Source organism: Callorhinus ursinus, unplaced genomic scaffold, assembly GCF_003265705.2.
Source record: "Callorhinus ursinus isolate GAN/ISIS: 27379988/994484 unplaced genomic scaffold, GSC_fseal_2.0 scaffold23, whole genome shotgun sequence".
In the NCBI taxonomy this organism is placed as follows: Eukaryota; Metazoa; Chordata; class Mammalia; order Carnivora; family Otariidae; genus Callorhinus; species Callorhinus ursinus.
The window spans coordinates 22,154,461-22,166,175 of NW_027397085.1; the positions used below are offsets into that span (position 1 = coordinate 22,154,461).

Genomic DNA, 11,715 nt, shown 5'->3' on the forward strand with positions numbered 1-11,715 from the left:
TCTTTTAAGCAAATAAATAATTCTTCTCTTCTCATTCCTAAAATCTGCTATAATCCCCTCTCATCTTTTTAGGAAAGGTCTAACCCTGGGGCCTCTGTGACGTTATACATGAAAATTCTCTTTCATTTCTGACTGCTTCTATCTCCGCTCCTCAGACGTCTGCCTGTATCCCATTCCAGGACCTACCTACCTCTACACAAAATTACTAAAAAGTTCCTAATAACTTTTCCTGATTTCAATAACTACCCCCTCCCCCAAAAAAAGAACACCAGAAAAATGTTCCAGAACACTGCACTTATACTGGACCCCTGGAACCTACCTGCCTCACCCATATGACTAGTTCTTAAAACTCTTCATAACCTGGTCTCACTCTGAATAAATGTGTTAACCAATATAAACCACCTCCCACCTCAGAAGACTTTCTTAACAATCCCATAAATTGCATTTTTCCTCACCTCCTGACCTTTGTTTATGCTGTTCCCCCTACCAGAAAGATCTCTCTTTACTTTGAAATCTACTCAAATCCTACCACACATCCTTCATGATCAATCTCAATACCCACATAGTCTGTCCACCCATTACTCATCTCTCCCTTTTCTTAAATTCCTACCGTCTTCTATTTTCACTGTGTAACTGGACACACTACTCCCTAATTGCTCCACATACATTATTCTCGCCTCAGTTAGAAAAACTGAAAGTCCTATAAGGCAGGAACAAAGACTTAACACTTATTTTACAAACCCCACAGCACCCAGCATTACTGTTGGCCGAGATGGAATAGCTACCTCTGCACTTCCCAGTTTAGCTTCATGAACGCCAACAGGACAAATAATTTCTTCTACTAATTTAAATTCCTGTTCTTTTTTTAACCCAGAAGTCTTAGTGTCAAAAATGTATTTTAAGTAACAGCAAGGATAACACCTGAAACACTAGGATCATTTTGCAATGCAGTCCCTACTTGTCCATTTCTCTAGCCCCTAAATGAAAATACATGCTGGCTGGTACTCACTTGATACTGTCTGCGAAACCGAAGAGGCAGTTGTTGTGGTAGAAGTGGTAGAGGATGGGGTGGATGATGATGTTGAAGTGGACACTGCAGGTGCTGGGCTACTGGTTGTAGGGGTGGAAGCTCCTACTGCTTGTGCTTGTACTTGCGCCTGCACCTGGGCCTGAGCTTGGGCCTGCGCCTGAGCCTGTGCTTGTGCCTGAGCCTGGGCCTGTGCCTGGGCCTGGGCCTGCGCTTGAGCTTGTGCTTGTGCCTGCGCCTGAGCCTGCGCCTGGGCCTGGGCCTGGGCCTGCGCCTGGGCTTGGGCCTGAACCTGAGCCTGGGCTGCAAGCATAGGTGTCAGTTCTGACTGCTGAATAACCTTAACTCCATCTGGTTTGGTCCATGCAGATTCACGTGTCCGAGCATTATAATAATAAACCTGCAGAGGAAGCAAAATCGTTGGTATCCCAGAATCTGTCAACTATCATTTAAAAAAAACACTAATGCAACTATATCCTGTCTTAAAAGGTATTTTAAAAAAACTTAGAAAAGAGAAGTACATGGAAATTGGCTGTTGGTGTATTGATACTAGAGGTAATTTCCCCCTCCTTTCTCCCCTTCCCCTAATTTTCTATAATGAGTGCTCTGTATTTTTAACACAAAAAGGAAAACCAAGGTTGTATTTTGTGCACAAACTTAACTGAGAAGGCTTCAGACTGCTCTCCTTAGAAAGCCTTGCTTGCAAAGTTGGCCCTGACTGGCATGTGGACACCTGAATTTTAGAAGGGCTCCCGCCATTCCCTGGAAACCCTCAACTCCTTGGCTCAGGCAAGCTTCCTTGGTAGACAACACTTCACACGTATTCTCACAATTCCATGCTGGAGGAATTAAATTGTTCAGTGTGATTCCACTGAGGGGACTCCTGGAAGCTTATGCTTGGTTTCCTCCAGTTTTCGCCCCATACACCTTTTCTTCTTTGCTGGTTTTGCTTTGGATCCTTTCACTATAATTAGTCTTAGCTGTAAGTACTACTATATGCTGAGTTCTATGAGTCGTCCTAGCCAAAACCAAACCTCATTGACACTATTTAAAATACAAGCTTCCAGAATCACAGGTAAACTTATGTAAGCACTCCAGGCAACCTTATGTCTGTGCAGAAATCCAATCCAGGGAGGCTTTCTTGGAGTTCTACCCTATCCAGTGCTTGTCTGAGACTCATATTCATTGGCAAGGATACTGTCACTTATCTCCATTTGCCAGAACTCTTAAATTTTACTCTCTTGTCACCAACAAGATAACGACCTAAATACATTTTAGAATTTACCTTCCCATCTGGAGTTTTATTTTCAACCCATATCTCCTCAGTAGGAGGCAATGCTGGAGTACCAGGAGCAGTCACAGGAGGCATTCCTGGTGGAAACATCATACCCGGAGGAGGAGGCATGGTTCCCATGGGTGGAGGCATAAAAGGTGGTCTCTGTCAATTAACAAGAACAATAATGGTCACTTGTATTTATCTTTTTTTTCCCTTCAAATGACTAAATTCTACCCAAAAGTAAAGTACTATAAGAGAAACTAGTTTTATAGCCCATTCAAATACATTCATCTACATTGTATAAGACAAGTTTCTCTTTAACAAAAATGATACTCAAACAGACTAGAAAGGAATACATCAAAACACTAACAGGAGTCCTCTCTGTGTTACGGCATCATGGATGAATCAATCTTGCTTTTTCTTTATACTTTAACAGCATTATTTCATACACTGGGTACTGGATTATTTTCAAAAGGAAAAAACTGATTTATATGTCTTGCTGAACACCAAGCACACCAATGCCTCCATACCTCACCTACAACAGGAACCAACTGTAAAAGAAACATTATTTTATAAATAACACAGCAATAACTGAAAAACCAGCTATACATAACCCTTTATTCTCTTTTCCCATTAAGAAGTAACTATAAGGTAGGAAAATAGTCATCATTTCCTTTTTTTTCAAGTAATACTAATAATGTAGCTCAAACATACAAATACCAGGAAGTTTAAAAGACATGGTAAAAGCTGACCATTTTACTTTTAGTGAAAATAAGAATTTAAATGGTATGTATTACAATTTTTAAACAAATTTCCTGGAACCATTACTGATCTAATCCTATCTCTGATAATTCACTTATTGTCATTCTTCAAAGACTGCTGACACAAGACCCCAAACCAAACAATTTAAGTGAAACTGCTACATCTTATTTACTAAAGCCGAAATGTGGCCTGGTATTTTAAAAACAGATTCTGAACAGGAATTAAAAAGATTTCCTCTATAATCTATAAGTTACTTTAAAATTCAATTATCCAAAGCACCTTAATCTGTATAATGGAAGGGACACTATGCTAATAATATGAAATTGCATTTCCTTTTCCTAAAACTGTCTTCTTCCCATATTCCAGCTTTTTCTGGATTCAGTTTAGTCTTTCCAGCAACAGCACACAGACCCTCATTCTATGAAATAACTACCCCAAATATGTCTCATGCACCATTAGCTGGAAAACATCTGGATTTAAAGTAAAACTACACACTTATCCATCAAGACCAAGAAAAGTATCAAAACATTAGAAAATATCACATTACAATAACTGATTTATTTCCATTTGAGGGTCACATTAGTCCATTACATTTTATAATATTCTACAAGTAGATTTAAATCTTAAAGGCACAAGTTAGAATAACTCCACGTATTATTACAAGTTGTACCAGAATCAGTAGGTCAAAAACCTATTTCTTATTCTAATCTTCAAGGAAATATAAAACCATTTAACACTTTGTTGGGGCGTAGGAACTATCCATTACTTAGAAGACAATATAATTATTAAGCAAAATATTAAAACTCTGTGTCTCTTCCATAAACATAACCCTATCTAAACTGAGTTAACTTCACTTAAATACTACCTCATTACCCTTTTCTATTTTTAGTAAGTTCATTCTTGATTATCTAAGCTAATGGAGGGCAGATGACAGCACTGTATTTATTTGGTTTCAGAGGTATGCAGGCTGGATAAACATGAGAACAGATACATACTCAAACAAAAAGAAAAAAAACAATCTCAAAAGTAGACATTTGAGAGTTGATACCTTCAGGACACCATTTCAGACAATAACTGAGTCTACATAAACGAGAGAGGAATATTATGCTTCAGGTTAAAATACCAGAAAAGTATTTATTTAAAGAAATCCCACAATAATTCCATTTCTAAAATTTTAAGATAATCCCTTTTTTCCCCCTCAGGGAGAGAAAATCCAAGTATTATACTTATGTCTTTGTTGTCACTTTGTAGATTCTATCCTAAGCATCACTTCTGGGGAGAACTGCTCAGAAATATATATACATATATTTACATTTATTGGCAACATGTATCACTGAAAATAAATTTCACCCACTCTATATATTAAGATTTCAAATTTCATATCCCATAAAGACAGATTACTAAATTCTCAAGAGATAAAAGCATGTAAGAAATACATTGCTGAATCCTAGTTTTATATGTATGGTTTTCTATCACCATCTAAATTCCCATTCTGAATTTCTATACTAATTATGTTTCCACTGCTTTTGGACAAACACATTAACAGATGGATGTTCTCTTCAGCTCCCCCTTTCCTAAACAGTGAAACGAAGAACTAGTTTTTAAGCAAAACTCACTGACAAACAGCAAACTCTACATTCTTTACCTGGAGGTGTGGAGGGCCCATCGGTGGAGGAATCCCTCCTGGAGGAGGCATTGGCGGCATATTAGGATCAAAAGGAGGACGTCCAAAAGGGGGCCGTGGTGGTGGTGGAGGGCCTCGCATCATACCAAAAGGTGGAGGAGGTCGCATAAGAGGTGGTGGGCCTCGCATCACTGCATTTGGTGGGGGAGCCGGGCCTCGGAACCTCAAGGCCTGCTGTTGAGCCATCCTGTGTGGGAAAGCAATGTATAAATTTTTCCTTCTCAAAATTACAAAATGTAGCTATTGATCTCTAATTAAAATCAAATTTAAAAGGCCCTTAAGAGCAAGTGGAGTTGGAAAGTCATCATTTTGCAAACATGATAAGTGCATCAGTAAGAATGATAATTGGTCACCAAATCCAGGAGGAAATTTGGATAAGGATGATATTTGGATGGTCTTAAAATGTCTCCCCACATGCTATTTACAATTGCAGGGTAGGATGAAGAACTACTAACTACATACTAAGGAAGTTGGGCAACAGCCTGACCAAATGATCAAAATTACTATCATCTAAAAAGGATAAATGGATATCATGTGACTTAGAGGGACACAGTATCACCTATTCTGGGCAAGAATGTATAACCTCAATCTAATAATGAGGAAATATTAGACAAACACAAACTGAGGAATGTTCCATTTTTAAAAAGGGAGAAGAAAGGAGGGGTGCCCGGGTGGCACTGTCAGTGAAGCGTCCAACTCTTGATTTTGGCTCAGGTCATGATCTCAGGGTCGTGAGATGGAGACCCGCATTGGGCTCCAAGCTCAACACAGAATCTGCTTCAGATTCTCTCTCCCTCTCCCTCTGCCCTTCCCACTCATGCATGTGCTCTCTCTAAAATAAGTAAATCTTAAAAGAAAAAAAGGAGGAAGGGGAGTGTATTCTTTACAAATGTCAATGTTATACATAAAAGACGAAGGAAGGCTGTGGAAATGTTCCAGATTTTAAAGGAAGCTAAAGAGATGACAACACAATACTAACTCCAGACCGGATTCTGTACTAAAGAGATGAATGTTATACAGGACATTTTGAATTAATGGACAACACTTGTGATATGGAGAATAAGTACTGTGTCAGTGCAAATTTATGAAGTTGATAACTGTGTTGTAGTTAAGTATCTCCATTCTTAGAAAACAGACACTTAAGTATTTAGGGGTGAAGGGCCATGGTGTATGTATGTTACCCTCAAATGGTTCAGAGTAACAGAGAGTATGCATATGTGCAAATAATAAAGAAGAGATAAAATATTAACACTAGGTGTATTACCTTCATTTCTGCACCTTTTTGAAATTACTTCCAAATACAAAGTTTTTACGGGAGAGGTAGGTAGCAGCTTAAGAGATCACAAGTATTCTTTAATTAAAGGAAAAGCCTTTCGCCACACTGCGCCCCACCCCATCCCTCAATCTCTAAACACCCTGGTTTGTTTTCTCCATGGCACTTAAACAGATAGATAGTATCACCTAAGATTGTATTATCTATCTCCTCTCACAAATGTTTCTTAAAAAAATTATTAATCCTGCTTACTATGTGTCAGGCAATGCTCTAAGTTCTTTTTAAGTCATTTAACCACCGTAACAACCCTATGAGATGGATGCTACAGTTGACCCTTGAACAGTACAGGTTTGAATTGCACAGATCCACTTACGGGTGAATTTTCTTCAATAAATTCAGTACAATACTAACTTATGTTCTCTTCCTTATGATTTTCTTAACATTTTCTTTTCTTTAGTTTATTGTAAGAATACAATATATAACACATATAACATACAAAATATGTGTTAATCAATTGCTTAGGTTATAGGTAAGGCTTCAAAACAAGAGCAGGCTATTAACCTTTAGTTTTGGGGGAGTCAAAAGTTATATTCGAATTTTCAAATCACAGAGGGTTTGGGGGTCAGCATCCCTAATCCCCACAGTGTTCAAGTGTCAACTGTATGATCCTCATTTTAAAGATGAGGACAGACGAGATCGGGCGTGTTCAGGGTGGTATGACCTAGACTTAAAGATGAGGACATTAAGGCACAGGAAAGTTAAGTATCACTTGTCCAAGACCTCACAGCTGGTTCAGTAGTAAAACCAGGATTTGAACACAGGCAACTGGCTCTTAAACACTACACCACACTGTCTATATAAGTCCCTTTAGAGCAGGAATTCTGTCTGTCCTGCTCTCCTGTATATTCCCAGCACAGAGTTAGGTCTGCACACAGTAGGTCTCAGTATGTGTGGAATCAACCAATAAATACCTAGGTGATATCGTACTTAAGCTACCTTATAAGTAGGGTATGGAGAATATTATAAAAATTATTTTTAATATAATTTGCCTTAGTCTTCTCAGTAGCTACTTTAACTCTCTCTTTTATATATGAAATTTACATTTCTGTGCTCACAAGATTAACAGTTATATTCCTTATGTATGTTTGAAAATAATCATTTTTATATTCTCCTCACCAAGCTCTTCCAACTTTCCTACATTTTCAACCCTCTGCTTAAGATTATCCTCTGAACTTTCTCTAAATTTTCCACAATGTAGTTCAACTGTCACAAAAAATCCTAAGAACCAAGATGCCTTCCTTCCATGAGAACACTGGGATTATAAACACATCCAAGAACTACTATACCAAGTGTATTTAACCAAATTTGCAAATGATCCTGCACTCAAGGTTACAAAGTACGATGTAAAAATGGTGACTACAAAAAGGATTTTATCAGAATGATCAGTCTTCAAATTATATGCACTCCCCAAAGACAACCACTGTTACTGAAGGAAATCTTAACCTTTGAGCAGAAAAAAAGTTAAGCACCAAGGAAAAATACTCTGTTTCAGCACTGAGTTAATAATGTACCTTCATCTTCTGATTTCCTTGGAGTCTGCCTCTCCCTTTTTGAAAAATTTACAGTAATTCTTTCTTTAGAATTTCACTTACTAGTTCTAGCTTGAAGTTAAGCATTTAGGCTGCAGAATTACAGAACAGTCAAATCAGGGCTCTGCCTCTTGTTGTAGGCTGGTTACATTTTTTCTGAGCCTGAGTATACTCAGATGTAAATTAGCAGGGGAAGAGAAATAAAACTTATCTCCTATCTCTCCGTTCAATGAGATAATGACTATAAAACATTTAGGATAGTTATCTGGTACACACTAAACTACTTTATCACTACTTTCCTTCCCCCACAAAACCTAGCACAGTGCTCTACTTGAAAAGGCACTTCACTGTCAATTTGACTCAACAGCTTAGCTATGAAGTCTGCCACTAAAAATGGTAACAAAATTCACAGAATTTCCTCCATCAACAGCCTAAAGTTGCCATCTTCTGATGTTAGATCTGTATGGCACACGTGCTGAGCTCTCTATACCACTGTTTCATTCCAAAAGCCTTTACTAGAAACTGCAAGGAGGAATAAATGAGCTAATAAAGCACTGGGAACAGCACCTACCACTTAAGTCCTCTGTAAGTATTAGCTATTATAACTGTGGCTATAACGTCAGTATAGTAAGATTAGCAAGTGTTAAATGGCATTAATATTAGAAAGTTAGCTATACTATAGTGTTAGCTATATTATTATAATTACTATTATCAGACTCCCTATAACCTGACCCCTCCATAATTGACCTCTCTATAGACTCCAGTCTTCTTTTTTGATCAAATACTTCAAAAGTTCATTACCTTGAAGCCTCTGCCTGGCATGCTTTTCCCAAGATGTTTACATAACTGGCTCCTCATTATTCAGCCTCAGTTCGAATGTTACCTCAAACTCTTTCCCCATCCCAAACCTCTCCTAGCCCCTCTCTGGCTCATTACCCAGTCTGAATGTTCAATTATGATAAATGCTACGAAGAAATTTCTCACTTGTTTACTTTTGTATTATCTCTACCCAGTAGTATGTAATTTCCCCTTAGTATACTGCTGCAACCCAGTGTTGATAACTGTTCAAGCATTAGTCTTTTAATAATGATATTATTATGAAATGGAAACTGTGGCAAGTTACATGGACAGTATTTGTACTAACTCTTTTATGCTCACCACAAACCCAATAAGGTTAACTTTGGCACCATTTTTACCAATTTTTTAAGGCAGCTGGCCAGTGGTAGGACCGCTGTATTCTTATTCACATTTTACAGTTGAGAAAATTGAAATTGCAAGTACCTTGTCATAAGACATAAAGCATTAATAGGTAAGTAAACAAAGGCCTTGGATAAAGGATCTATACAAATACGACTCTATAAAAGTTTCTTAATGGTCCCAACCATTAAGGGATGGATGGCATTTGGATCTCTGAATAAATTCTGTCTACTGTGGGTTATTTGTACCCCTATCACTTTCAACCTTTTTGGAAAAGAGAAGGCTACTTACATGAATAGAAAAGCAATTTTTTTTTTACAAGAACAAATGTACTTCCCTACAAGTATTCTATCCAGATATGCAATGTCCCCAGTGGTGAAGACAACACTGCAATTCCTTTAATAGGAGCAAAAACAGAGGGATGCTATTGATGGGAGTCAAATTAAGTAGTAAGACTGTGAGGAGACCTAGACCCAGCCGATTACTCAATGACCCTGCGCAAGTCTCTTCACACTTGCAGGCTGATCATTTGATGAGGTTAGTTTAATTTAGAATTTAGACCAACCTTAATTAGCATGGAAGGTCCTTGAGAACAAAGGTTTCTGGTCAGCTTCAAGGCTCTACAGTACCTGCCAGCAGGTACTGAGGTCAATGACCATCACAAAGCACACACTAAATATAGGTCCAAAAAGGAAACCATCTCTCAATCTCCTTTATTCATTTATTTACCATATATCCACTGAACACCTCATTTGCCAGGGACTATGACAGACACACCATGATATACGTAAAGGATAACAATACAAAAACTAAGCCTCCATTTCTACCATCAGAGAAGCCACATAAACAGGTGATTTCTCTTAAACCCTGAGAAATGCTAAAATAAACTATTTAAGTGAAAGAGTTTTTACAATACACTGTGGAAGCAGAACTTCCAACCCAAGAGGCCAAGGTATAAAATATGTGCAACAGAACACCTAATTAAAAACCCTATTCAAATCAGTTCTGCAACAATGTCTAGCTATTATTAATAAAGTCTAAAAGGCTACTCATTGTAAAGCTCTAAAATGCAAAGTAATGTTCCCAATATGACAAGCTAAGTAACTAAGTACCTCGAGATCACAATAAGGAATAAACTTTCCATTACTAATATCGAACCACCCTGACAATGCACTTTGATCACTCATTACTGAAGTGTACATATGGGGTTTAAAGGATGTGAAATTCATTTCTGAAAGAAAACAAGATTTTATTCCTGTCAAATAAGGATTTTTGTGTGTGACGATTCAGAATTTAGAAGACATTTTTCCTGAAACCTTGGGTAACAATACCCATTTCTTTATACAATGTCATCTTGAGCTCCAGACAATACTAAAGAGTCCTCATAACCTACACTGCTCTTTTTCATGTTCAAATGCTGACAATGGCACAATTCAGAATGAGAGCTGAACATCTGAAATGACATTTTTCCCATGCGGGGGGGGGGGGGGGGACCAAAAATACAAAAAGCTCCGTACCTCTTGTCCCCAAATATCACTGACTAAAGAATTTTACTTTATCAAGACACTTTTACTGTACCAAATCTTAATTACAAATTCCATAGGCACTGAGATACCAGAGGAAGAAAGGTCACTGCACTCTTTAGGGCAATGGCGTAAGCAGAAGAATGGAACAGCGATCCAGACTGCAGGCTCTGGAGCCCGACTGCCTTGGTTCGAGTCACTTCCTGGAGCCACAATTCCACCAATGCGACCTTGTCCCACTTCCTCAACCTCTACGGGGTTCAGTTTCCTCACCTGTAAGATGGGCAAGTAACTTAACTGAGGAGGGGCCTGCAAAATGACAATAGCAACTACTCCAAAGGCACACAGAAGCACGTAACAAACGGCTGTTGCTACCGCTGTTATTCACAAATGCGGCATGAGGAATAAAAGGAGAGAAAGGAAGGAAACACACAGGAAGTTCAGAAAAGCAAGCGATGTGGGGATGAAGGCACAGGGCAGACGTGGAGACCCCCGAGGGCCGCGGAGGGCGTGGGGAATGCTGAACCAGAAGTGGCGAGGAGTCCCCGGGAGTTCAGCGCGGAGCGGAAGGGGTCGAGGAGGAAAACCGGGCCCGCGGCGGTGCGAAGCCCAGACGAAGGCTGAGAGGGGCCGAGGCGGAGGCGGCACGCGGCTGAGGCGGGGCCCCAAGGCGGGAACGCCGGACCCCGCCCGCAGGCCGCAGGCCGCGAGGGGCGCTAAGGACCCGCGAAAACCGCAGGGAGCAGCCGGACAAGGCGCAGGAGGCCGCGGCCCAGCCCCGGCCCGGCTCTCTCATTCAAGCCACCTTCCCCTTCCCCCTTCGCCAACCCCATGCGGTCCTGGCCCCGAGCCGCCGCGGCTCCTCCGTCCACCTCCCACCGCGGATCTCCACGCCACAGGCCTACCCCCTGGGACTCCACTGTGCTGAAATGTAAGGGAAGGCAGCGCCCCTTACCTGAGCTCCCCCGGGTTGAATCGCTCACCGTCCCCCCCGTCCCCGCCACGCTCCGCCATTACAGAGGGCCGCGTTCATCCACCCGCCGACTGAGCGTCCCCTATTGGCCGGACGGATCGTCAATCCCGTGCGAGCGAGGCGGAGATCGCAGAGATCTATGAGATGATTGGTGAAGCTTTCCATCAATCCTCGGGCTGGGGGCGGTATCTGTCTTACGATTGGTGAAAGGGCCCGCCGACTTTGAAAGCGGTATCGAGACAGCCAGTTGATTGGTCACTCGGAGGCTTTATGGGAAATGAGACTTGAGCACCGAGGAACCGCCGGCGCCCTCTCGCGGTAGGGAGAACTAGGTCCTCCCACGTCCTCCGGGCTGCGGTAGCCACGTGTCCGCCGGCTTCCAGGAAAGCCAATTGTGGAGCCATGTTGGCC

At 40.5% G+C, this 11,715-nt stretch overlaps 1 protein-coding gene across 5 annotated transcripts in view; it reads right to left on the reverse strand.

Moving 5' to 3' along the window:
- The window catches only part of TCERG1 (transcription elongation regulator 1), a 60,152-nt gene extending 48,742 nt beyond the window's left edge, over window positions 1–11,410 (reverse strand). For all 5 annotated transcript variants that reach the window (XR_012382096.1, XM_025892358.2, XM_073905499.1 and 2 more), the window contains exons 1-4: window positions 11,287–11,410; window positions 4,711–4,936; window positions 2,313–2,465; window positions 1,010–1,427 (exon numbers count right to left, since the gene is read on the reverse strand). Coding sequence is in view for 4 of the 5 variants with exons in the window: in XM_025892358.2 (XP_025748143.1) it covers window positions 1,010–1,427; window positions 2,313–2,465; window positions 4,711–4,936; window positions 11,287–11,345 (856 nt within the window). In the remaining variant the exon portion in view is untranslated. The remainder of the gene's footprint in view (window positions 1–1,009; window positions 1,428–2,312; window positions 2,466–4,710; window positions 4,937–11,286) is intronic.
- Window positions 11,411–11,715: the final 305 nt, after the last annotated feature.